This window comes from Aotus nancymaae, unplaced genomic scaffold, assembly GCF_030222135.1.
Source record: "Aotus nancymaae isolate 86718 unplaced genomic scaffold, 86718_ANA_hifiasm-v0.15.2.pri h1tg000063l, whole genome shotgun sequence".
Taxonomy (NCBI): domain Eukaryota; kingdom Metazoa; phylum Chordata; class Mammalia; order Primates; family Aotidae; genus Aotus; species Aotus nancymaae.
This window is the reverse complement of record NW_026988477.1, coordinates 600,524-624,374: the sequence shown is the minus strand read 5'-3', so window position 1 is coordinate 624,374 and position 23,851 is coordinate 600,524. Positions and strand designations below refer to the sequence as shown.

The 23,851-nt window shown below is 57.4% G+C and overlaps 2 protein-coding genes and 1 pseudogene across 7 annotated transcripts in view; 2 read left to right on the top strand and 1 right to left on the bottom strand.

The window, feature by feature from the left end:
• Nucleotides 1-2,037: 2,037 nt before the first annotated feature.
• ARRDC1 (arrestin domain containing 1) lies at nucleotides 2,038-11,131 on the top strand. Of its 2 annotated transcripts, none has more exons than XM_064366039.1 (8): nucleotides 2,038-2,187; nucleotides 8,712-8,822; nucleotides 9,265-9,315; nucleotides 9,420-9,574; nucleotides 9,833-10,015; nucleotides 10,100-10,276; nucleotides 10,360-10,771; nucleotides 10,844-11,131. In XM_064366039.1, exons 1-8 carry the CDS (start codon nucleotides 2,070-2,072, stop codon nucleotides 10,906-10,908), a joined length of 1,272 nt encoding a protein of 423 aa, XP_064222109.1. In that variant the 5' UTR covers nucleotides 2,038-2,069; the 3' UTR covers nucleotides 10,909-11,131. The 2 variants fall into 2 exon arrangements, with proteins under 2 accessions (XP_064222109.1, XP_012300682.1); XM_012445259.3 differs by lacking the exon at nucleotides 2,038-2,187 and adding an exon at nucleotides 3,079-8,592.
• Nucleotides 11,132-11,314: 183 nt separating this feature from the next.
• On the bottom strand, nucleotides 11,315-11,938 carry LOC105712142 (uncharacterized protein ARRDC1-AS1-like; annotated as a pseudogene).
• Nucleotides 11,939-14,242: 2,304 nt separating this feature from the next.
• Nucleotides 14,243-23,851, top strand: part of EHMT1 (euchromatic histone lysine methyltransferase 1) — a 236,509-nt gene continuing 226,900 nt past the window's right edge. For 3 of the 5 annotated variants that reach the window (XM_064366036.1, XM_064366038.1, XM_064366035.1), the window contains exon 1: nucleotides 14,246-14,285. In XM_064366036.1, the coding sequence (XP_064222106.1) occupies nucleotides 14,265-14,285 (21 nt within the window). In that variant the 5' untranslated portion in view covers nucleotides 14,246-14,264. Of the gene's footprint in view, nucleotides 14,286-15,091; nucleotides 15,309-23,851 lie in introns of those variants that run through there. The other 2 variants (XM_064366037.1, XM_012445198.3) reach the window with 2 other exon arrangements.

The window sequence follows — 23,851 nt, the reverse complement described above, 5'->3', positions numbered from 1 at the left end:
TCCCAAGGGAGCCAGCTGGGCCTGGGGCTTCAGTGTCTCTTCCAGCCCGTGAGCCCCTCTCCTTTTGCTCGGGTGCCGGACTCCTCCTCCTTACATTACCTTCTACCAACCAGAGACGGCAACGTTTTAGTGCTTGGCTCCTAGGCTCATTCACGGAAGTAGACCACCCACTTGGGGGTCAGTGGCACCTCGGACTCTGCATGTCATGACCCTCCCACCTGCAAGCCGCGTGTGTCTAGGCCCATCCTCCCCATCAGAGAAGGCCACCCTCTTCGCCGGCTGTCCTACAAAAACTCGCAGCAGTGGGGCCCGCCTCGCCCACTCCATGGTGAGCTGGTCCCAGGCGAAGGTCGCCTTCTCTCTCTGGGACTATCCCATGGGTCTCTCCCCACTTAGGTCCCCAGGGTATTCGAGTCCCACCCCCGGCGGCTCACTCTTTACAAAGGGACCTTTAAAAAAGATAAATCGGAGTGTGTTCCTCCGGGTCTCAAGTAATCCCAGTCCCCGCCCCACCTGGCCCCCGACCCCTCTGCTGCGGACCCCCGCCCCGCCCAAGTGTGGCTCCCTTGGGCCCTGCACCCCATCAGGCCAGCGGGGGGGCGGGGCAGGTACGGGGAAGACGGGAAGCGGGAAGACGGGGGAGGGGCGGAGCAGGTGTCGGAGGGCCGGGTAGGTGCTGGGGGGCGGGGCAGGTGCGGGGAAGGCGGGGGCGCGGGGCAGGAGGCGGGGGGCGCGGGGCAGGAGGCGTGGGCGCGGGACAGGAGGCGTGGGCGCGGGGCAGGAGGCGTGGGCCGCGGGACAGGAGGCGTGGGCCGCGGGACAGGAGGCGTGGGCCGCGGGGCAGGAGGCGGGGCCGCGGGGCAGGAGGCGTGGGCCGCGGGGCAGGAGGCGTGGGCCGCGGGGCAGGAGGCGGGGCCGCGGGGCAGGAGGCGTGGGCCGCGGGGCAGGAGGCGTGGGCCGCGGGACAGGAGGCGTGGGCGCGGGACAGGAGGCGTGGGCGCGGGGCAGGAGGCGGGGCCGCGGGGCAGGAGGCGTGGGCCGCGGGGCAGGAGGCGTGGGCCGCGGGACAGGAGGCGTGGGCGCGGGGCAGGAGGCGGGGGGCGCGGGGCAGGAGGCGTGGGCCGCGGGGCAGGAGGCGTGGGCCGCGGGACAGGAGGCGTGGGCGCGGGACAGGAGGCGGGGGGCGCGGGGCAGGAGGCGTGGGCGCGGGACAGGAGGCGGGGCCGCGGGGCAGGAGGCGGGGCCGCGGGGCAGGAGGCGTGGGCCGCGGGACAGGAGGCGTGGGCGCGGGGCAGGAGGCGTGGGCGCGGGGCAGGAGGCGGGGCCGCGGGGCAGGAGGCGTGGGCGCGGGGCAGGAGGCGTGGGCGCGGGGCAGGAGGCGTGGGCGCGGGGCAGGAGGCGGGGCCGCGGGGCAGGAGGCGGGGGGCGCGGGGCAGGAGGCGGGGGGGGCGTGGGGCGCGGGGCAGGAGGCGGGGGGCGCGGGGCAGGAGGCGGGGGGTGCGGGGCAGGAGCCGGGCGTGGGGGTTGAGGCGGGGCAGGTGCTAGGCCCCGAGACGTTTTTCCGCGACTCGGGGTGATGGAGACCTATGGAAGGGGCGGGCGGAGGGTGGGGACGGAGGCGTGGGTTCTGCCCGCAGCTGAGCGCAGCGCGGAGCCCGCCCAGTCCCGGAGCTCGCCTCGGCCCCGCCCCTGCCCCGCCCCTGCCCCGCCCCCTGGCAGGCGCGGCGGTGACTCCCTCAGTCGGGCACGCAGGGGACGCCTGCGCCGCAAGTCCCTTAAGTGGCGCCCGACGCATCGCGGCCACTACCCAGCGGGGCGGGGGCCCGAGCCTGGGCCTGGGATGGGTGAGGGCGGCCTGGGGGCGGGGGCGGCCGGAGGAGGCGTGGCCTGGCGGGGGAGGGGCCACGTGGAGGAACGGGGCGGGGAATAAGGGCGGGGCCGGGCCAGGTTGGGCGGGGCCGGGACGGACTGGATGGGGCGGGGCGTGGGGGCGGGGCCGGGCCTCCGAGCCGGGGCCCGCTCGCGGCCGGTGGGGGCGTCACTGCGCGGCGGGCCGGCGAGGCCGCGGCATGGGGCGAGTGCAGCTGTTCGAGATCAGCCTGAGCCACGGCCGCTTCGTCTACAGCCCCGGGGAGCCGCTGGCCGGGACCGTGCGCGTGCGCCTAGGGGCGCCGCTGCCGTTCCGAGGTGGGCGCGTGTCCTCGGGGAGGGCCGTTGGCCGCACCTGCGCGGGGCCGGGGCTCCCGGAAGCGGCTGACGTCGCGGGGCCGGGGGTTGGGCCCGCGGAGTCGCCGTCGCCGCCGCCCGGGACTGCTGGGGCGCGGGCTCGGCGGCGCCGCCCTTCCGCGTCTGCTCTTCCTGCCCTCGCCGAGGGGCGGCGGGGTCTCGGCGGGGCCTGCAGCGCGTCCGCTGTGGAGCCGCCCCGAGCGGGGCGCACCAGGCCTGCGACCCTCCCCGTCCGCGCTCGCACCTGCCGGGCGCCTTCCCGCACCCGGGCTCCCTTCGCCGGCGCGCGCGCTGCAGAGCGGCTCCCGGCCCGGGCGTGCGGTCCCGGAGGGGCGCAGGCACCTGCTGCGGCTCCCCGCGCCCCCGTCCCCCGCTCGCAGGCCTCGGGGCCGGCCCCCTGCCGAGGCGGACGCCGGGACTGGGGATCGGGTTGCTGCAGTGGCCGCTGGCAGCGCGCCCTGGAGGTGAGGCCGCCTTCCGAGCACGGGGCTCCGCGCAGGCCTCTGCCTGGCCCCTGGCTGTGCGTGCCGCGTCCCTGCCGGGGGCTTCTCTACCTCGGCCTCCTGTGGGAACCACCTGGGCTGCTTGGTCCAAGCCGCTGGGCCTCCGCGTGGGTCACGGCACCGCTGTGCCTGCTGAGGACCCACAGCCTCCGTTCCGTCCTCAGCGGCAGGTGGTGCTGCTGTGGCCCTGCCCCGCCTGAGGCTGTGGGGCCCGGAGGAGGACAGGTGGTAGGCGCTTCTGTCGGGCTCCTGGGCCTGTTGGGCTTCTTGGGATGACCCCACGGCCTCCGTTTCTCTGTTCGCGCCTTGAGTTTGGGGTCTGGGGGGTGCGGGTGTGGCTGTGGCAGGGCAGAGGTAGCACACGCATCCCTTGGGTACAGGTGAGGGGCGAGGTGAGGTGGGCTGGATCCTAGCTGAGGGGAGCACCCCGCCCTGCCGTCCCTCCCCTGGGGCGGCCTGGGGCGAGAAGGCTATTGCTGACCACAGGGAAAGGACGGCCTCGCGGTGCGTGACTGGCCTGAGTGGGCAGGCTCCCCTGGGCTCCGCATGGACGTGGCGGATGGGTGGATGCTTGGATGCGGTGCACGCCTATAATGCCAGCACTTTGGGCAGATGGCCCAGGAGCTGAGAGAGCCCTGGCTGATGGTCCCACCTCACAGAGGCTGGTCTGAGTGAGGGAGAAAAAGGAGGGTCATCAGCGAGGGAGTAGAAGGGCCCTGATGGGCCAGAGAGCTGATGATTCAGGGTGCTGGAAGTGTGGTGGGCTGCGCCCAGGCCCCTCGGGAGTTTTCCCCAGCCCTGCCGGGAATGGGAACAGAATGACCCTGGTTTCTTTTCCTCATTCAAAGGATGCTTGTCTGTCCTGCTAGGAGCCAGCAGGGAGGCCCTCCGCCCCCAGGAGGACAGCAGGCCTGCCTGGCCCCAGGGCTTGCTCACTGATTCTGTCCGATGAGTGTCGGTGACAGTCAGCACCCAGATATGAGGACACCTGCTGCCTTCAGGGCAGGAGCAGTTTTCTGTATCCCAGGCTGGCCCAGTCCAGGGCTGGGGGTCAGACAGGACCACCCCGTGTTCTGCTGTTACTGGGATAGGCGACGACGGCTGACAGTGGCTCTTGGAGTGCTCATGTGTGGGCCTGATGCAATTCTCTGTGTCCCACGGGCCAGCCTCAGCACCCTCAGCACCCTGGGAAGTGGTACGGTTGTTACTCTCATGATACAGATTTGGAAACAGGAGAGGGGAGTGGCTCACAGGTCACAGCTTCTGTGGCAGGCGTGAGGCCTGTGGGATGAGGATGAGGATGAGCAGTGGGTGGGTCTTCATGGTGCAAGGGAAGGGCTGCTGAACAGCCAGGGGCCCCAGCTCGAGAAGAAAGTTCCAGTGGTTACTCGAGAACACGGCCCAATCTTGATCTTCCTTAGAATCAAAGCAGCCCGCAGCCTCCAACTGTCCTTGGTTGTGCATATGAACATACTTAGGAAACCTTTTTTAGAGACGGAGTCTCACTCTGTCGCCCAGGCTGGAGTGCAGTGGCATGATCTTGGCTCACGGCAACCTCCGCCTCCCAGGTTCTAGCAATTCTGCCTCAGCCTCCTGAGTAGCTGGGACTACAGGCACACGCCGCTACACCCGGCTAATTTTTTGTATTTTAGTAGAGACGGGGTTTCACCGTGTTGCCCAGGCTGGTCTCAAACTCCTGAGCTCAGGCAAATCCACCCTCCTCAGTCCCCTCAAAGTGCTAGGATTACAGGTGTGACTCACCACACCCAGCCAGGAAACTTTTTTTTTTTTGAGACAGTCTCACTTGGTCACCCAGGCTGGACTGTAGTGGCACCATCTCAGCCTACTGCAACCTCCGCCTCCTGGGTTCAAGCGATTCTACTGCCTCAGCCTGCTGAGTAGCTGGGATTACAGGAGCACGCCACCATGCCTGGCTAATTTTTGTATTTTTAGTAGAGATGGGGTTTCACCATGTTGGTCAGGCTGGTCTTGAACGTCTGACCTCAGGTGATCCACCCACCTCGGCCTCCCAAAGTGCTGGGATTACAGGCTTGAGCCACCGCGCCCAGCTGGAAACATTTTTTAAACCTGCATGAGGGAGGAGGGATGGGGCTGCAGGGCCCCTGCAAAGAGGTGCAACCTTCAAGTCCAGAAGGCTGAAGAAGTCACACTCTGACTAGGTGACTGCAGCCAAGCCCTGCCTCGAGCCTTTCCTGTTGCGAAAGGCTAGGTTCCCTTCAGCCTGGGCTACCATCACAAGCAGTCTGCAAGCTGGAAAGAAGAGGGAGTGGGGATGCACGTCTGTCCAGCAGCAAGGAGACCCCTCACAATGGACCCCATGCACTGCGCTCACTTCTCTGTGGGCAGAACTGCATCTTGTCGTCCTGCCTGATTTGATGATTTAAACGAGAGAAACATGGCCGCTGCCATCGGCCTGGCTGGTGAGAATGGGCTTCCTGGGGAATCCACCCAGCCTGAGCTGAAGCAGCTGCTGAGAGGCAGAGGAGCAGCTGGCAGCTGCGTGGGAGTTCCGTGCCTGCCGTGTTCTTACTGAGGAGAGCATGGGCAGCTCAGGACAGGTTTCACTTTGGACGGTGGTTGGAGGCTGCTCACTCTGCCCGAGTCATCCAAAAGAGCCTTGGGGTATGCTGCCAACGGGGCTCTCTGCCTGTGTGCTGGGAAGATCGCAGAGCCTGGCCATGCAGGACGACCCGAGGGTCAGTTGGATTTTGCTTGTTTTTATGAAGTCAGGTGTCCCACAATGGTTTTAGCAATGCCTTGCTAGTATGAGCAGTGGTGTGTGCGGCTCCCAGTTAAACAGCATGAGATCTAAGTGGAATTCTGGGTCTCCTGGTATGTGCGAGGAAGTTACAGATCTGCCCCGCTCTGCCAGGACCCATACCTGTCTGCAGTTTGACTGGTTCAAGGGGTGTTTGTTTTCCGCCTCCTCTCCAATGTGTTCAGACATTTATTTATTTATTTTTATTTATTTATTTTGAGATGGAGTTTCGCTCTTGTTGCCCAGGCTGGAGTGCAATCTCCACCTCCCAGGTTCAAGCAATTCTCCAGCATTAGCCTCCTGAGTAGCTGGGATTACAGGCACCCAAACACCACCCACCCCTGCCCCGCCCAGCACACACACCATGCCTGGCTAATTTTTGTATTTTTAGTTGAGATGGGGTTTCACTGTGTCAGCCAGGCTGGTCTTGAACTCCTGACCTCAGGTCATCCACCCGCCTCGGCCTTGCAAATTGCTGGGATTATAGGCGTGAGCCACTGTGCCTGGTGAGACATTTATTTCATTTGAGATGAGGTCTCACTCTGTCACCCAGACTGGAATGCAATCTTGGCTCACTGCAACTTCTGCCTCCGGGGCTCAAGTGATTGATCCTCCCAGCTCAGCCTCCTGAGCAGCTGGACCACAGGCACGTGCCACCACACCTAGCTCACGTTTTGTAGTTTGGTAGAGATGAGGTTTCACCATGTCACCTAGGCTGCTCTCATTCCTGGCCTCAAGCAATCCACCTGCTTTGGCCACTCAAAGTGTTGGGATTACAGGCGTGAACCACTATGCCCAGCTGTGTTGAGACATTTAATATGTGTCAATCTGATGGATGGAAATGGTAGATCATTTGGGTTTTCCCTAATTTCTAGTGAGGTTGGACATCTGTTCCAGTTATCCACTGCTCCGTAAAAGCAGCCGTCACCCCAAGTCACACACACCACTCCTAAACAGTCAACACAGCCATTGTGGGTTAGGAATCTGGACAGTGGGGGCAGGGTGAAACTTCAGCTCTGTGCCACCAACTGGGATCACTTGAGGATGCTTGGCTGGCATACGGGTTAGTCTGGGGACCACTGCCCCCTTTCCACCATCCTCTGTGGGTCCCAGCTTTTTTTTTTTTTTGAGATGAAGTCTTGCTCCATCACCCAGACTAAAGTGCAGTTGTGTGTTCTTGGCTCATTGCAACCTCTGCCTCTTGAGTTCAAGCGATTCTCATGACTCAGCTTTCCAAGTAGCTGGGATTACAGGCGTGCGCCACCATGCCCAGCTGATTTTTGTAATTTTAGTAGAGACGAGGTTTCACACCATGTTGGCCAGGGTGGTCTCGAACTCCTGACCTCAAATGATCCACCCTCCTCGGCCTCCCAGAGTGCTAAGATTTCAGGCATGAGCCACCGCGCCTGGCCGGTCTCAGCATGGGTGGGATTTGAGGGGATGTGCACTTCCTTCGGGAGTGGGAAAAGTGTGCAGCATTTCCAGTCCCCTAGGCATCCTCTCGTTGCTTCAGCCATGCACACCCTCCTCTGTGCCTGCTCACGCCCGTGTGCTGCTCCTGGGCTGGCTGCTGCTCCACAGGAGAATCACTCCTGTTCACAATTTCCAGCATGGGAAGTTTGGGGTCTGACCCTAGGAGGGCCTGTCTAATGACATGGATTCAAAATCAGGGCTGAGCTGGGTACGGTGACTCACACCTGTACTTTCAGCAGTTTGGGAGGCTGAGGCAGGTGGATCACCTGAGGTCAGGAGTTTGAGACCAGCCTGGCCAACAGGCGAAACCCTGTCTTAAAAAAACAAAAACATAGCCAGGTGTGGTGGCATGTGCCTGTAGTTCCAGCTACTTAGGGGGCTGAGGTAGGTGGATCGCTTGAGCCCAGGAGGTTGAGGCTACAGTGAGCCAAGATCATGCCACTGCACACTAGTCTGGGCGTTGGGAGTGAGACCCTGTCTTAAAAAAAAAACACACCCAGGTTGGGTGGCGAGGCTGGGCTGGAATGGGGGTTGAGGCCAGGCTCTGGGGGTGCCCAGGAAGTAGAGGGCATGCAGCAGGAAGCAAGGGCCAACCTCAGGGATGGGGGACTAGGCCTGGCAGCTGCCAGCGGGGAGAGCAAGATGCCTATGGAGAGCCGTGTGGGGCTGTGACTGAGCCAAGGGCTATGAGAGGCAGAAGTCCTGGGCCACAGGTAGGGAAGGTATGGCTGACCCCAGGTGCTCCAGACACTGGTGCTCCTCCCTGTCTGCTCCCTCAGCACGTGTCAGAGTCTGAGTCACTTCCCCTCGTGTGACCCCCACAAGGACCAGGTAGGGAGGTGGCCATCTTTGGCCCTGATTCAACTCTGCGGGGAGAAGAGGGGCTGGAGCTGCCGGTGAACTGCCGTGGGCTCCCCTCAACCCCTGCACACCTGGGTCTTGTGCTGTGTGTGCTTCTGCTGTCTGTCCTCCCTTGTGACCAGCTTCTGCTGGACCTGCTTGTCCAGCCATGATCTTCCCACCATAATGGTTCTGGACACACATCTGTTGGGCTGAGGAATTTTTCCTGCCTCAAGCAGTTCCTGGTCTGGGCACTCCCACAGGGGAAGCCAGAGAGGACCAAGCCATCTCCTGATGCAGAAAGTCAGCCCCGCTGGGCAGTGCTGGCTCAGGAAGTAGGGGCCCCACCCAACGGTGTGTGGACTGTGGAACACCGTGTCTGCCCAGGCGGGTCTGGCCACATTCCTGCAGCATGATGGCTGGCAGTTAGCTTCCTGGACGTGGAGGTGTGCTTCCCTGCCTGACTGACTCGTCTGCGAGGCAGCAAGAAGTTGCGCCCCTCGGCATGTCCCAAGCATCCCCTGTAGGCAGCCGGGCTTTCACAGGTCTGGCTGGGAGCCAAGGTTATCAATTTTGGGGGTGACCCAGGCGTCATCTGGATGACCGTTGAGGCCCTCCTGCTCTGGACCGCAGGGCAGACATCATTTTGTGCTGGTCAGGCCCCTCGCCAGCTTACCTCCCTTGGAGACCCCCAAGACTTATGGCAGGAGGTGTCTTCTGAAGAGGCACAGGCTGCTGCTTGCTCATTGGCCTTCCCAGGACCCTGCCCAGGTGGGGCTGCTTGGCCCCAGGTGCACCTGACCCTGTTCCTGCTCTAATTCCTGTGCTGGCAGCAAGCAGGGGACTGGGTCATCGGCTGGTTGGGACTCACACAGACTTCCTCTTTGCAGCCATCCGGGTCACCTGCACAGGCTCCTGCGGGGTCTCCAGCAAGGCCAATGACACAGCCTGGGTGGTGGAGGAGAGTTACTTCAACAGTTCCCTGTCACTGGCGGACAAGGGTAAGTGGGAGCCAGTCCCCAGCTTGGTCCCAAGCGGTGACCCCCAGGACAGCCCTTGCTTGGAGTGGGGCCTGTGTGTCCCCCTGCTTACTAATCTGCCTCTTGGATCCTGCAGTGGCCCATCTTCCTCCAGGGTTGTGGTCCCTGATGGCTTTCTCATGGGCTGGGTGGTGAAGGGGCCACCTTCTCCCTGTGCTGGATTTGGGTGGGCTCTGACCCCGGGCACAGCGGTTCACCCTTGCCTCATCCCCAAAGCACTCTCCTGTTCAAGCGAAACTCATATCCTCAGTCTTCACGCAGGCCACAGCCCTGTGCTGCTGTGGTGCCGGTGACAGAGACAGGGAGACCCAGCTGCAGTACCTGGTCCTGTCCTGGCCCTGTGTCACCTCAGGCCTCTTGAGGCCTGTCCCCACCGCCCCCCACCTCCCTCCTGTCTCTGCAGGGAGCCTGCCCGCTGGAGAGCACAACTTCCCCTTCCAGTTCCTGCTTCCTGGTGAGAGCCCAGCCTGGATAGGCCTGGTGATGACCAGCTGGTCCTGGGAGGTGGGCTCTGCAGGGTGGGAGGCAGCCCGGTGCCAGTGCCTGCTCTCTCCCCAGCCACAGCACCCACATCCTTTGAGGGTCCTTTTGGGAAGATCGTGCACCAGGTGAGGGCCGCCATCCACACGCCACGGTTTTCCAAGGATCACAAGTGCAGCCTCGTGTTCTATATCTTGAGCCCCCTGAATCTGAACAGCATCCCAGACATTGAGGTGAGGATGGCACAGTGGCCTCCCTGGTGGTCCCCACCGTCATGGGGGCTGGGGAGGAGCCGGGCAGGGGCTGCTTCATCCCCGTGCCATCCCCAGCTCAGGGGAGGGGGCCAGGGTCTGGAGACAGTGGCCTCTCTGCCCTCAGCTGACCGCTGATGTCCAGGGACAGGGCATAGCAGGGCTGAGGGGCCTGTCCCGATGCCACAAGGATCCAGTCTGCCCACACCTGCTAAGCCCCTCCCCGACCCTCCCCCCAAGCAACCCAATGTGGCCTCTGCCACCAAGAAGTTCTCCTACAAGCTGGTGAAGACAGGCAGCGTGGTCCTCACAGCCAGCACTGACCTCCGCGGCTACGTGGTGGGGCAGGCGCTGCGGCTGCACGCCGACATTGAGAACCAGTCGGGCAAGGACACCAGCCCTGTGGTGGCCAGTCTGCTGCAGGTCAGAGCCCCCGGCAGTTGCCTGGACTGGCCTCCTGGGGTGGGCTGGCGGCCTGCCCGGGCTCACAGGCTGCTCCTTCACCAGAAAGTGTCCTATAAGGCTAAGCGCTGGATCCATGACGTGCGGACCATTGCCGAGGTGGAGGGCGCGGGCGTCAAGGCCTGGCGGCGGGCACAGTGGCATGAGCAGATCCTGGTGCCCGCCTTGCCCCAGTCGGCCCTGCCAGGCTGCAGCCTCATCCACATTGACTACTACCTACAGGTCTGGTGCTGCTGGGGGCTGGGCGGCCTGAGGCCTGGTGGCCTGGGCCGTGGCCCTTCATGCCCCACCTCAATCCTATCCAGGTCTCTCTGAAGGCGCCAGAAGCTACAGTGACCCTCCCGGTCTTCATTGGCAATATTGCCGTGAACCATGCCCCACTGAGCCCTGGGGTCCCAGCCCTGGTGGTGCCTTCTGCACCACCCCAGGAGGAGGCGGAGGCTGCGGCTGGTGGCCCCCACTTCTTGGACCCAGTCTCCCTTTCCACCAAGAGCCACTCGCAGCAGCAGCCCCCGCTGGGCACCTTGGGTTCTGTGCCTGGCGCCCCTGAGCCCGGTCCTCAGGATGGCAGCCCTGTGCCACACCCGCTGCACCCTCCCTTGTGCATTTCAACAGGTGCCACTGTCCCCTACTTTGCAGAGGGCTCCGGGGGGCCAGTGCCGACCACTGGCACCTTGATTCTTCCTCCGGAGTACAGCTCATGGGGCTACCCCTATGGTGAGTCGAGGGCCAGGGCTGGCAGGGAGGGGACGCCAGGAGCCCCATGCAGACCCTGCTTTCTCCCTGCAGAGGCCCCACCATCCTATGAGCAGAGCTGCGGCGGCGTGGACCCCAGCCTGACCCCTGAGAGCTGACCCCGTGCTGCCTTCTCCGGGCAGGCCTGGCCTCTGCCCTGGGACTGGGGCACCCAGGGCCTTGTGCCTTCTCTCCCAGCCTGGCCTGGCCCACTCAGGACCAGCCCAGCCTCTGCCAGCTCCCCTGGCATCCACCCTCTTCTCCCTGAGTGCTGGGGTGGGGGTGGCATGGAGCTGGGACCTGGAGAGATGACTTCTGTAAATAAAAAACACTTGATTTGTAGAGCTGGGCCTCGCCGGCCTTGCCTTGGGTGCCCTCCAGCCTCCGGCGGGGCCTGACCCCAACCCCACCCTCGGCTCCTGCCAGGGTGCACCCCGTTCCTCCGGCACCCCCCACTACCCTGGGGTCGTGTTCGGGGTGCCATGTGTGGGCCCAGCCCAGGTGGAGCTGCGGGGCCGGTTCCCTTTAACAGAGGACAGGAGCTGGCACTGGGCTTTCCAGAGCCGCCAAAGGATGCACCCTCTGAGCTCTCGTCAACTGGGGCCTCACGCAGCCTTGGCGTTTGGTTAAAATGTTTGGGCCTCGGCTCTTGTTGCACTTCTGCGCCCACGTTCCCTGGCAGCGCAGTGTGGCCCTCCCACGGCGAGAAACCTGCAGACATGGGGAGGGGCTTGCTTAGTCCCTCCAAGGGGAGACCCTGCTCTCCATGGGCCTCGGTCCCTGCTGGGACCACTGCCAGGCCTGGCTCTGAGGGAGGCTGCTTCTCCTGGCCCACATCTCTAAAGCCTGAAAGGCAGGGTTTTGTGGAGTGGCATTTCCCAAAGGGGCATCCGCAGATGTTCCAACCCCAAGGGAGGAATGTCTGGCCTGCCTGGAGGGCGCTTCCAGAAACAATGGAGGTGGTGGTGGGGTGAAGAGGACTCTGGGTTCAAATTCCAGTTCTGTAGGGCGAAGGGGTGGCTGTGGCTAGGTTTGTCAGTTACCAGGCCAGGCACGGTGGCTCCCGCCTGTAATCCCAGCACTTTGGGAGGCTGAGGCAGGCGGATCACTTGAGGTCAGGAGTTCTAGATCAGCCTGGCTAATACAGTGAAACTCTGTCTGTACTAAAAATTAAAAAAAAAAAAAAAAAAAAAAAAGTGGGCATCGTGGCACATGCCTGTAATCCCAGCTACTTAGGAGGCTGGGGCTGGAGAATCGCTTGAACCCGGGAGGCAGAGGTTGCAGTGAGCTGAGATCATGCCGCTGTACTCCAGCCTGGGTGACAGGGTGAGACTCTGCCTCAAAAAATAAAAATAGCCGGGTGTGGTGGCTCATGCATGTAATCCCAGCACTTTGGGAGGCCAAGGTGGGCAGATCATGAGGTCAGGAGTTCAAGATCAGCCTGACCAATATGGTGAAACCTCATCTCTACTAAAAATATGAAAATTAGGCAGGTGTGGTGGCACACACCTATAGTCCCAGCTACTTGGGAGGCTGAGGCAGGAGAATTGCTTGAACTGGGGAGGCGGAGGTTGCAGTAAGCCAAGATCGTTCCACTGCACTCCAGCCTGGGAAACACAGCAAGACATCATCTAAAAAAAAAATTAAAAATAAAAACCCAAGAAAACCCCACAAAAAACTCATGGGACTGTAGGGGACAGACCCCCACCCTCATAGCATCACAATTTATTTCCTGAACAGTCCAGAGGGGGCAGATCCTGGCCTTGTGGCACAGCTGTCATTCCTATATAGTGGCTCCCATCCCTGGCTCCCAAGTGGCTGTTACAGCTTTCACCACTTCCCAGCCTAATGGTGGGGGCTTTTGAGGGACAGACTGGGAAATGGATTGTCACTTTATGTCCCTGACCTGTCACCTTCCCGTAGGAAATGTCATTTTTAGCCAGGCAGTCGTGTACTTGGCTAAAATTTTACTAATTGTGGGACAGGCAGTATGAACACTGACCAGCAGAAAGTGTGCCGCAGGCGGGACAATCCGTGAAGTGCCTGCTGGAAGCAGTGCAGTCTGTGGTTGAAAGGAAGAGGTTCCTGGGCTCGAATCCCAGCTCTGCCTCTCGCCACTCCCCTGCCTCTCAGGACTGACCTGAAGTTCGCAATGTTAACATGTCACGTGCTCAGAGCAGCACCTTGACATAAGTGGGCAGTGGCACACAAGGGTAGCAGCTGACTGCAAAATGGGAGTGTTTTTGCTGCCTGAAGCTTGCTTCCGACACATTCACTTAGGGCGGATGTTTGCTCGGTAAAGGATTTTTCTTCACTTTTTTTTTGAGACAGAGTCTCGCTCTGTAGCCCAGGCTGGAGTGCACTGGTGCGATCTTGGCTCACTGCAACCTCCCTCTCTGGAGTCCGACTCACCCACGACACTCAGGTCTCACCCAGATTGACCTTCAAGGCTCAGTTCTTCTCAGAACAGTACCCATCCCCTCGGTTCACGCGACCATCCAGAAGCCTCAGATTCAGTCCATACTTCTTGTTTGGGGTCTTGGGGCTGGGATAAGGAGGTCTGACCGTGGCGGGGCATGTAGCCTAAGATAGTTTTTGTGGTGCTGAGGACGCTGTCCAGGGAAGGCTACTTGGTCTGCTTCTAAGGCCTCGGCTTGTGGATACCTGGGCAGCAGGCACATGAGTGGCAGGGAGCTTGGGGTAACCAGAGAGGGCACACCCCCTAAATGGAGCACCCCTCAAGTTGGCATCGCCACAACTGCGGCACCTCCCCCATCAGGGCGACCCTCCCGGTTGGGACATCGCCCCCAGCAAGACACATCCTCGTAGCAGAGCACCCACGCTTAGCCCGAGCCGCTCCCCGCCAGGCATCTCCGCACCGGGCAACCCCGCCGTTCGGGACACACCTCCAGCCGGAGCACCCCTCCGCAGGGGCATTCCTCCCAAGCGGGGGACCCCCACCGCAACGGGAACCTGCCTGAACCAGAGCTCCCTCCCGCGCCGGGGGAAACCCTACAGGCGGCTTCCCCGCCGGGCAGCGGCTTAGGGAATCCGCCTTCATCGCACGCCGGCAAAATCAAAGTGCGTCCGGGGTTAGAGGTCAGAGTTCGGAGCCGCGGGTCTTTCTCCACCTTCGGCCAGCCCACCAGAACGTCAATTTAGAATGAGATATGGGTTGAAAATGGGAAGCCTACTCCCCACCCACTACTACGACTCCGGCGGGCGGGTTCTCCGGCGCCAGGTCTCCTACCCTGAGGGTGTGCGTTCCGGTTCCGGCCGCCGCAGGCCGGCGCCTGGGGCGCCGCACGCCTGGTCCCAATGCGCAGGCGCCGCACCGGCCAGGCCCTAACGCGCAGGCGCAGGGGCAGGCGCAGGCGCAGACGCAGGCGATCGGCCCCGCCCCGACTCTGGGCCGCGAGGCGCGGGCGGGGCGATGGCGCGCGGGAGGGGCGGGGCCACGCTGCGGGCCCGGGCCATGGCCGCCGCCGATGCCGAGGTGAGGAGCGGGGCCGGCGGGGGGCGGCGCGGGGGCGGCAGGCAGCGGTGGAGGCGGCGCGGGGGCGAAGAACCGGGCGGGGCGGCGGCGGGCGGCCGGCGGGCGGGCGGGGCCCCGCGCCCCCCCGCTGCCGCCGCCGCCCGCCGCCGCCGCCGCCGCCGCCTCAGGCCGAGACCGGGCCGAGGCCGCCGGGCGTCCGGCCCGCGCTCGCGCCGGGTGCGCTTTGTGCGCGGCGCGGGCCGGGCGGCGACCGGGGGCGCGGGCGGGGGCGCAGGTGAGGGAGGCGGCCGCTTACCTGCGCCCGCGCCCCCCACGGACCCCGTGCCGCCGCCGCCGCCCGCGAGCCCGATTTGCGGGGAGGGCCTCGGCCCGGGAGCCGGGGAGGTGCGGAGGACAAAAGGAAAAGTAGCGGGGCCGGCCAACTTTGGAGCGCCGGCCGCGGCGAAGCCGGCCCTGCTCGCGGAGCTCTTCCTTCGCTCCGTGACCTTTCACTTTGTTCTGAGTAGGATGGCACCATCTTTAACGAAAAGTTGGCCGGTCCCAGCGTGTTCTCCGCAGACAATGCTGCCCCGGCCCTGCTGGCTGTCAGGCAGGAAAGCGCGCTCGCCGCGAGGCTTGCGGACTCAAGTTGATTTCCAGACCGGCAGCTTTAAAGGGCTCTCGACATGCAAAGTTCACGTTCTTTTGTTAATGGTCTTGGCCTTCCCTGTGCTCATCCTCAGGGGTAGTTTGTTTCCTTGCTTGGGAAAGGAAGCGGCGTAGAGATAAAAGTCCTGCGAGTGGACCGCGGGCTTCCCTCTGAAGGAAGAGCAAGCAGGAGATGCTGTGTCCGTGAAAATGCACAAATAGTGTGTTCTTCGGGCTGAAATAGGGGCCGGTTTGGAGAAGAGTGCTGGCCTAGAAGTGTGTCTTTGGAATTAACTATGGAGTAACAGTTGAGACTTGTAAAGCTTAGAAAGTTAAGGTGTAGTTAGAAGCTGTGCGGTATCTGCTGCCTACACGTCACAGTGTGCTTTAACTCAGGTGACGTATGGCCTTTTTGTTTATTTTTTTCCTGCAGTTTTTGGGGGGTGTTGAAATAAGTAAACTGGCAGGGCGCAGGGTTATTCTTAAATCAGTGCAAGGAGTTGAATACCTGCAGCATTCGAGGAATGAGTATTAGGCACTGAGAACAAAAAGGGAAGCTGGAAAACTTCAGTCACTTCCAGGCTTGTAGGGAAGAAGACGTGTGGTGACGAATGGGGTCCCACACACTGCAAGACCTCTAGATCCGTCGTCTCACTTACTCACTCACTTTTCTCCAACCTGTGCAGCAGGTGCTATTTCCCTTTTTTTTTTTTTTTTTTTTTGAGACAGGATCTCCCTTTGTCACCCAGGCTGGAGCACAGAGGCATGATCACGGCTCACTGCTGCCACGACCACCCACGCTCAAGGGATTCTCCCACCTCATTCCCCCAAGTAGCTGGGACTACAGGCAGGTGCCACCATGCCACACATGGCCAACTTTTTTTTGTATTTTTTATAGAGACCGGGTTTTCACCATGTTGTCCAGGCTGGTCTTGAACTTTTGGACTCAAGCGATCTGCCTGCCTCAGCCTCTTGTTTCCTCTTTAGCAGAGGAGGCAGTATTCGATAACTTGGCCAGTCAGTGGTAGGACTAGCACTAGTGCAGTGTTGGGCACGTAGTAGGTGTTTAATAAATGATCGATGAGCACATGGCTCCAGATGTCTCTGTTTTCATAGGCAGCCTTGAGTAGAGGGCTTGACAGAGCTGATGATAATGACAGCCTGTGTTATTGAGCCCTTGCTTGTGTCCAGCCCTGCCATAGTGCGTTGCATGAATTCACTCATTTCAGCCTCGCAGCAACCTTAAGAGGTAGGTACTGTTATCTCTCTCTTTATAAATGAGAAAACAGGCATAGTGAGGCCCAAGATTGCAGAGCTTGTGGCCAAGAAGATGGTTCCAGAGCTGGTGCTTGCTAAACATGTGTTATATCTGTGATGGTCATTTTAGATTAATCAAAGCTCTGTTTTTAGATTCACGATTCTAAGGGTTTATCATCAAGGTGTATGAGAAGGCGAGGGGGCCCGTGTGCAGTGCAGCACCTCTGGCCTCCTGGACAGTAGGTAGGCATGGGATCATTGTTGTCACTTAACCTGGGAAGTGATTCCTGGGTCAGGGTTCATTACTTGCCGAATGATTAAGGTAATAAAGCTGACTCTGGAAACTTACCTGGCTTCATTTTTGTTCTTTTTTTTCTTTGATCTACAAAGATAGTCAATACTTTTTCACACCAAAAAGAACTGGCCAGGCATGGAGGCTCACACCTGTAATCCCAGCGCTTTAGGAGGCTGAGGTGAGCAGATCACTTGAGGTCAGGAGTTCGAGACCAGCCTGGCCAACATGGTGAAACCCCGTTTCTACTGAAAATACAAAAATTATCCAGGCATAGTGGTGCGTGCCTATAGTTGCAGCCTGGGTAACAGAGTGAGGAACTGTCTCAGGAAGAAGAAAGACAGAAAAACTACTGAGGTGGTTCAGTACACCCTCCATTCCCCATTTGTGGGTTAGTTAGTAAGTGGAGCCTCTTAGGGTTTCAATGTGTCCGGGTCACTGAGGATCAGATCCCAGGGTCCCTTTGACTTGAGGCTTTCGTTTCAGCCAAATGTTATCTTCCAGCGGGAAGGCCTTCTCAGGCAAGTGCTATGATTTTCAAGCAGGGTGGCTAATATGTATCTCTTCCTTATTTTTGGTTTTTTAAAATGATACAGGCACTGACAATTTAAAAAATCGGTGCTAAAAGACTTTTTAAAAAGCTGCTCTCGGCCGAGCACGGTGGCTCACGCCTGTAATCCCAGCACTTTGGGAGGCCGAGGCGGGTGGATCACGAGGTCAAGAGATCGAGACCATCCTGGTCAACATGGTGAAACCTCGTCTCTACTAAAAATACAAAAAATTAGCCGGGCATGGTGGCGCGTGCCTGTAATCCCAGCTACTCAGGAGGCTGAGGCAGGAGAATCGCCTGAACCCAGGAGGCGGAGGTTGTGGTGAGCTCAGATCGCGCCATTGCACTCCAGCCTGGGTAACAAGAGCGAAACTCCGTCTCAAAAAAAGAAAAAACTGCTCTCATCTCCTGTCTTTCTTTTTTTTTTGGAGACCGAGTCTTGATTGGTCAGGCTGCAGTGCAGTGGTGGAATCTCAGCTCACTACAACCTCCACCTCCTGGATTCAAGCAGTTCTCGTGCCTCAGCCTCCTGAGTAGCTGGGATTATGGGCACCTGCCACGATACCTGGCTAATTATTGTATTTTTAGTAGAGATGGGGTTTTACCATGTTGGCCAGGCTTGTCTTGAACTCCTGACCTCAGGTGATCTGCCCACCTCAGCCTCCCAAAGTGCTGGGATGACAGGCGTGAGCCACCGCCCCAGGCTGATTGTCTCTTGTCCTTCTGGAGGGGCAGCAGTCACTTGCAGCTTTTGAGCGTTGACTTCATGTTTTTAAATATATGTTTCTGTTGTCATGTCTTTATTCACCAGTTTTAGGGGTCGTCTGTGGACTTCCACTAATGGTGGATTTGTGTAAGATTTAGAGATTTTTGTTTTCTTATGTTCATCCTGCCCCAATCAGAATGCATGTTCTTGGCCAGGGCCAGCAGCTTACACCTGTAATCCCAGTACTTCGGGAGGCTGAGGTGGGAGGATCCCTTGAGCCCAGAAGTTTGAGACCAGCCTGGGCAATGTAGTGAGATCTTGTCTCTACTAGAAATAAAAAAGTTAGCCAGGTGTGGTGGTGGTATGTGCCTGTAGTCCCAGCTACTTGGGGGCTGAGGTGGGAGGATCGCTTGATCCCGGGAAGTCACGGGTGCAGTGAGCTGTGATCGTGCCACTGCCCTGCAGCCTGGGTGACAGAGCGAAACCCTGTCTCAAAAAAAAAAAAAAGGAAAGGAATGCGTGTTCTCTGGCTTGGTGCACAGCGTCATCCTCAGGACTCTCCTCGCCTTTCCCTGCATCTGATGCTGCTCACTGTTTACTCCCTCCTGGTGGTAGAACACGCTCTCCAGTAGCTGGCCAGGAAGGGATGGATGGTAAGTGGAAAACTTTTGGGGTTTGCATGTCTAAAAATATATTTACTTTTTTTAAAATTTTGAGTCAGAGTTTCGCTATGTCTCCCAGGTTGGAGTGCAGTGGTGCCGCCTCAGCTCACCGCAACCTCCTTCTCCTGGGTTCAAGCGATTCTCCTGCCTCAGCCTCCTGAGTAGCTGGAATTATAGGTGCTCACCACCACACCTGGCTAATTTTTGTATTTTTAGTAGGATGGGGTTTCACCATGTTGGCCAGCGTGATCTTGAACTCCTGACCTCAGGTGATCCGCCCACCTCAGCCTCCCAAAGTGCTGGGATTACAGGCGTGAGCCACCACGCCTGGCGGCAAATGTATTTATTCTACCAGTACACTTAATAAGTTTGGCTAGTATGAAATTCCAGGTTGGAAGTAATTTTGAAGTCATGGCTCCAGTATCTTTTAGTTTCCATTGTTGTTCTTGAGGACCAGTTTGGTCCTTTTTTTTTTTTTTTTTTTTTTTTTCCTTGAGACAGGGTCTTACTCTGTCGCCCAGGCTGGAGTACAGTGGTGCGATGATAGTTCTCTGCATCCTCAACCTCCCAGGCTTGAGTGATTCTCCTGCCTCAGCCCCCCGAATAGTAGCTGGGACTGCAGGTGTGTGCTGCCATACCTGGTTGATCTTTTTCTTTTTCCTTTTCTTTTCTTCTCTTTCCCTTTCAAGATGGAGTCTCGCCCTGTTGCCCAGGCTGGAGTGCAGTGGTGTGATCCTGGCTCCCTGCAACCTCTGCCTCCCAGGTTCATGTGATTCTCCTGCATCAGCCTCCTGAGTAGCTGGGATTACAGGCATCTGCCACCATGCCTGGCTAATTTTTTTGTATTTTTAGTAGAGACGGGGTTTCACCGTGTTGGCCAGGCTGGTCTTGAACTCCTGACCTCTGGTGATCTACCTGACTCAGCCAGTGCTGGGGTTGGAAGCATGAGCCCCCACACTCGGCCTCTTCTTTTTTTTTTTTTTGAGATGGAGTCCTGCTCTATTGCCCAGGCTGGAATGCAGTGGCGTGGTCTCGGCTCACTGCAACCTCCAACCTCCACTTTCTGGGTTCATGCAGTTCTCCTGCCTCAGCCTCCCAGTAGCTGGGATTACAGGCATGTGCCATCACGCCGAGCTAATTTTTTTTTTGCTTTTGCGATGGAGTTTCGTTCTTGTTGCCCAGGCTGGAGTGCAGTGGTGCAATCTCTGCTCACGGCACCCTCTGCCTCCTGGGTTCAAGCGATTCTCCTGCCTCAGCCTCCTGAGTAGCTGGGATTACAGATGTGCCACCACGCCCAGCTAATTTTTGTATTTTTAGTAGAGACGGGGTTTCTCCATGTTGGTCAGGCTAGTCTCAAACTCCAACCTCAGGTGATCTGCCTGCCTCAGCCTCCCAAAGTGCTGGGATTACAGATATGAGCTACCACGCCCGGCCTGCCTGGCTAATTTTTTTCTATTTTTAGTAGAGATGGGGTTTCACCATATTGGCCAGGCTGGTCTCAAACTCCTGACCTTGTGATCCACCTGCTTTGGACTTTCAGAGTGCTGGGACTACAGGTGTGAGCCACTGCACCTGGCCTCTTTTTTTTTTTGAGACACAGTTTCACTCTGTCGCCCAGGCTGAGTGCAGTGGTGTCATCTGGGCTCACTGCAACCTCCCTGGTTCAAGTGATTCTCATGTTTCAGTCTCCTGAGTAGCTGTGATTACAGGTGGGCGCCACCATGCCCAGCTATTTTTTTTTTTTGAGACGAGTGTTGTGTCACTGTGTTGCCCAAGCTGGAGTACAGTGGCACGATTTCGTGCCACTCCTCCACCTCCCTGGTTTAAGCGATTCTCCTGTCTCAGCTGCCTGAGTAGCTGGGACTATAGGTGTGCATCACCATGCCTGGCTAATTTTTGTATTTTTAGTAGGGATGGGGTTTTGCCATATTGGCCGGGCAGGTCTCAAACTCCTGACCTCAAGTAAGTGATTCACCCTCCTTGGCCTCCCAAAGTACTGGGATTACAAGTTTGAGCCACCATGCCTGGCCTCCAGCTAATTTTTGTATTTTTAGTATAGACAGGGTTTCACCATGTTAGCCAGGCTGGTCTTGAACTCCTGACCTCAAATGATCTGCCTGCCTCGGCCTCCCAAAATATTGGGATTACAGGCGTGAGCCACTGTGCCTGGCTGTGATTTTTCTGTTTTTGTAGAGACAGGGTCTTGCCATGTTGCCCAGGCTGGCCTCAAACTCAGTCTCCTGAAGGGATTAAAGGCATGATCAACCAAGGCTGGCCTAGTATTATTCTTTGTTGTTGTTGTTGTTGAGACAGTTTCGCTCTTTCACCCAGGATGGAATGAAATGGTGCGATCTCGGCTCACTGCAGCCTTTGCTTCCTGGGTTAAAGTGATTCTCCTGCTCAGCCTCCCGAGTTGCTGGGAGTACAGGCGCCTGCCACCATGCCTGGCTAATTTTTGTATTTTTAGTAGAGCTGGGGTTTCACCATGTTGGCCAGGCTGGTTTCGAACCCCTGACCTCAGGTGATCCACCTTCCTCAGCCTTGAAAAGTGCTAGTGTTACAGATGTGAGCCCCGACGCCCGGCAATGCCCAGTTTCATTCTTAACCCTTTGTAAGCATTATTTCCCTGCTAAACCTTTGGGATCATTGCATCTGTGATTTTCCTTATATGATATGTCTAGTGCCAGCCTTTTTTCACGTATCATGCAGGTGCCTAAGTAGTTGTGAAATCTGAAGATTGACACCCTTTCATTATAGAAATTTTTTTTTTTTTTGAGGTGAAGTCTTGCTCTATATCCTAGGCTGGAGTGCAGTGGCACGATCTCGGCTCACTGCAGCCTCCGCCTCCTGGGTCCCGGTTCAAGCAGTTCTACCTCAGCCTCCCAAGTAGCTGGGATTACAGGCATGAGCCACCATGCCCAGCTAATTTTTGTATTTTTTAGTAGAGATGGGGTTTCACTATCTTGGCCAGTCTGGTCTTGAACTCCTGACCTCGTCGCCTGGCTCGGCCTCCCAAAGTGTTAGGATTACCTGTGAGAGCCACCGCGCCCGGCCGACAATTTATTCTTTACTGTCTTCTCTGTGTTCTCCTTTTCTGTTTCCTTTATTTGAAGGTTGGACTTCCTGTATTTAGTCTTCTAATTTTAAATATATTTTCTTGTCATGTCTTGGTCTTGTTCTATTTTGGGGGAGCATTTTTGACTATTTTCCAATTTTTTTAATTGAATTTTTAACTTCTGTTGTTATATTTTTATATTCCTTATTGTTTTCTATTCTTTTTTACTATCTCCTGTTCTTGTTTTATGTATATGGTATCTTTGCTTATCTCTTTTAATTAAATGATTAAAATTTTAAAATTACAGTTAAAATTATTAAAAACTATTTAAAAAAGTATTCTAGCCTGTGCAACACAGCAAGTCCCTAAAAGATGGGATTTCAGGCATGCACACTGTGACCAGCTGGTGTGTGCCTGAAGTCCCAGCTACTCAGGAGGCTAAGGCAGGAGCAGTGCTTGAGTCCAGGAGGTAAGGCTGCCGTGAGCCATGATCATGCCACTGCACTCCAACCTGGGTGACAGAGTAGGAGAGATTCTGTCTCTTAAAAAAAAAAAAAATTGTTTCCTTTATTGTTTGTGTTTACCTTGCATTCATTCCTCTTTGCTGCCTCATTTCTTCGTCTTTCTTCCTTGATGTAACTTTTCCTTCAGTGTCTGATTGTCCTCAGCCATTTTGCCACATTGAGAACGAGGCACTCACCATGGAAAGCTGAGTGTTGGGGGTTTGTTTACTTGTTGCTTTCACGGTAGGGTGATGGTTGGCTGCTAGTTGTTTATTTATTTATTTATTTTTTATTTTTTATTATTTTTTATTTTTTGAGACGGAGTTTCGCTCTTGTTACCCAAGCTGGAGTGCAATGGCGCGATCTTGGCTCACCGCAACCTCCGCCTCCTGGGTTCAGGCAATTCTCCTGCCTCAGCCTCCTGAGTAGCTGGGATTACAGGCACGCACCACCATGCTCGGCTAATTTTTTATATGTTTAGTAGAGACGGGGTTTCACCATGTTGACCAGGATGGTCTCGATCTCTTGACCTCGTGATCCACCTGCCTCGGCCTCCCAAAGTGCTGGGATTACAGGCTTGAGCCACCGCGCCCGGCCTGTTTTTTTGTTTTTGAGACGGACATTCACTCTTGTTGTCCAGAGTGGAGTGCAGTGGGGTGATTTCGGCTCACTGTAACCTCCACACTCTGGATTCAAGCAATTCTGCCTCAGCTGCCCCTAGTAACTGGGATTACAACCGTGTGCCACCATGCCCAGTTAATTTTGTTTTTGTGTTTTGAGACGGAGTCTCGCTTTGTTGCCTAGACTGGAGTGCAGTGGCACGATCTTGGCTCACCGCAACCTCCGTCTCCCAGGCTCAAGCAGTTCTCCTGCCTCAGCACCCTGTGTAGCTGGGATTACAGGTGCAATAGTAGAGATGGAGTTTTGTCATATTGGCCAGGCTGGTTTTGAACTTCTGACCTCAGGTGATTCACCCGCCTCGACTCCCAAAATGCTGGGATTATAGGTGTGAGGCATCCTGGCCATTTTTGGTGGACCTTTTTCCAGGGCTAAACGTCTGGTGTCCTGTGGCTACAGAAGAGCAGTGCTTGCCTGAGGAGGAGAGCTGAGGGGCCAGCTGGTTCCCAGGTGCAGTGCTGCCCACACTCCTTTGTAGCTGCATCGTTCCCACCCTTCTGTGTGTTCTGGGGTCAGTCTGTGGCTGCTCAGCTGCAACTCCTGCATTTAAGTTTCTCCTTCCTCTGCTGTTTGGGGTGGGTTAGCGCTCCTCTACCCTCCATCTATCTTCCTATTCGTGTTATGTTTAGGGATTCACATATCTTGGAGTTTCTGTGTCTCTTTCTTGTTTTTCTTGTCTTTGATTGATTTTTGCTAAGAGAAGGGGGAGGATCAGAAGCATTTTCTTTTTCTTTTTTTCTTTCAAACAGAGTTTCACTGTTAGCTGGGCTGGTCTCGAACTCCTGACCTCAGGTGATCTGCTTTCCTCGGCCTCCCAGTGTTGGGATTATAGGCGTGAGCCACAGCATCTGACTGAGAATAGTTATTAGAGCCCAGTTAATTTGACCCATGTTAGGTATGATATAGAAAGCGTCAGTTCCAGGACTGAGAAGTCTCCTTTCTTATTGTTTTGCTTTTATTTAACTTTTCATATTTTCATATATTAAAAAAAAGTCTTCTCGAAGGTTTCGGATTTTGAAAAACAAACGCTAAAGTGGCTCCTTTGCCTCTTCAAAAGGGGCATTTCCTTTGAAATGTAGTCTTCCTAGATAAGACGTCACTTTCCCAGGAGCATCACTGTCAGCTGCTGTTTTATTCTGGAAAAGTTTTTGGATTTCTTTCTGTATTGTACTTGTAATAGGCTGGTAAGTTCGGATCACAGTATATTTAATATACTGTTTTCGAGGGGCTAGTTCA

Coding starts and splice junctions, on each gene's coding strand:
- ARRDC1 (XM_012445259.3), top strand. CDS start 8,421: ATGACCGTTGAGGCCCTCCTGCTCTGGACCGCAGGGCAGACATCATTT. Junction 9,575..9,832: donor ACAGCATCCCAGACATTGAG/GTGAGGATGGCA, acceptor CCTCCCCCCAAG/CAACCCAATGTGGCCTCTGC. Junction 10,772..10,843: donor CTCATGGGGCTACCCCTATG/GTGAGTCGAGGG, acceptor TTCTCCCTGCAG/AGGCCCCACCATCCTATGAG.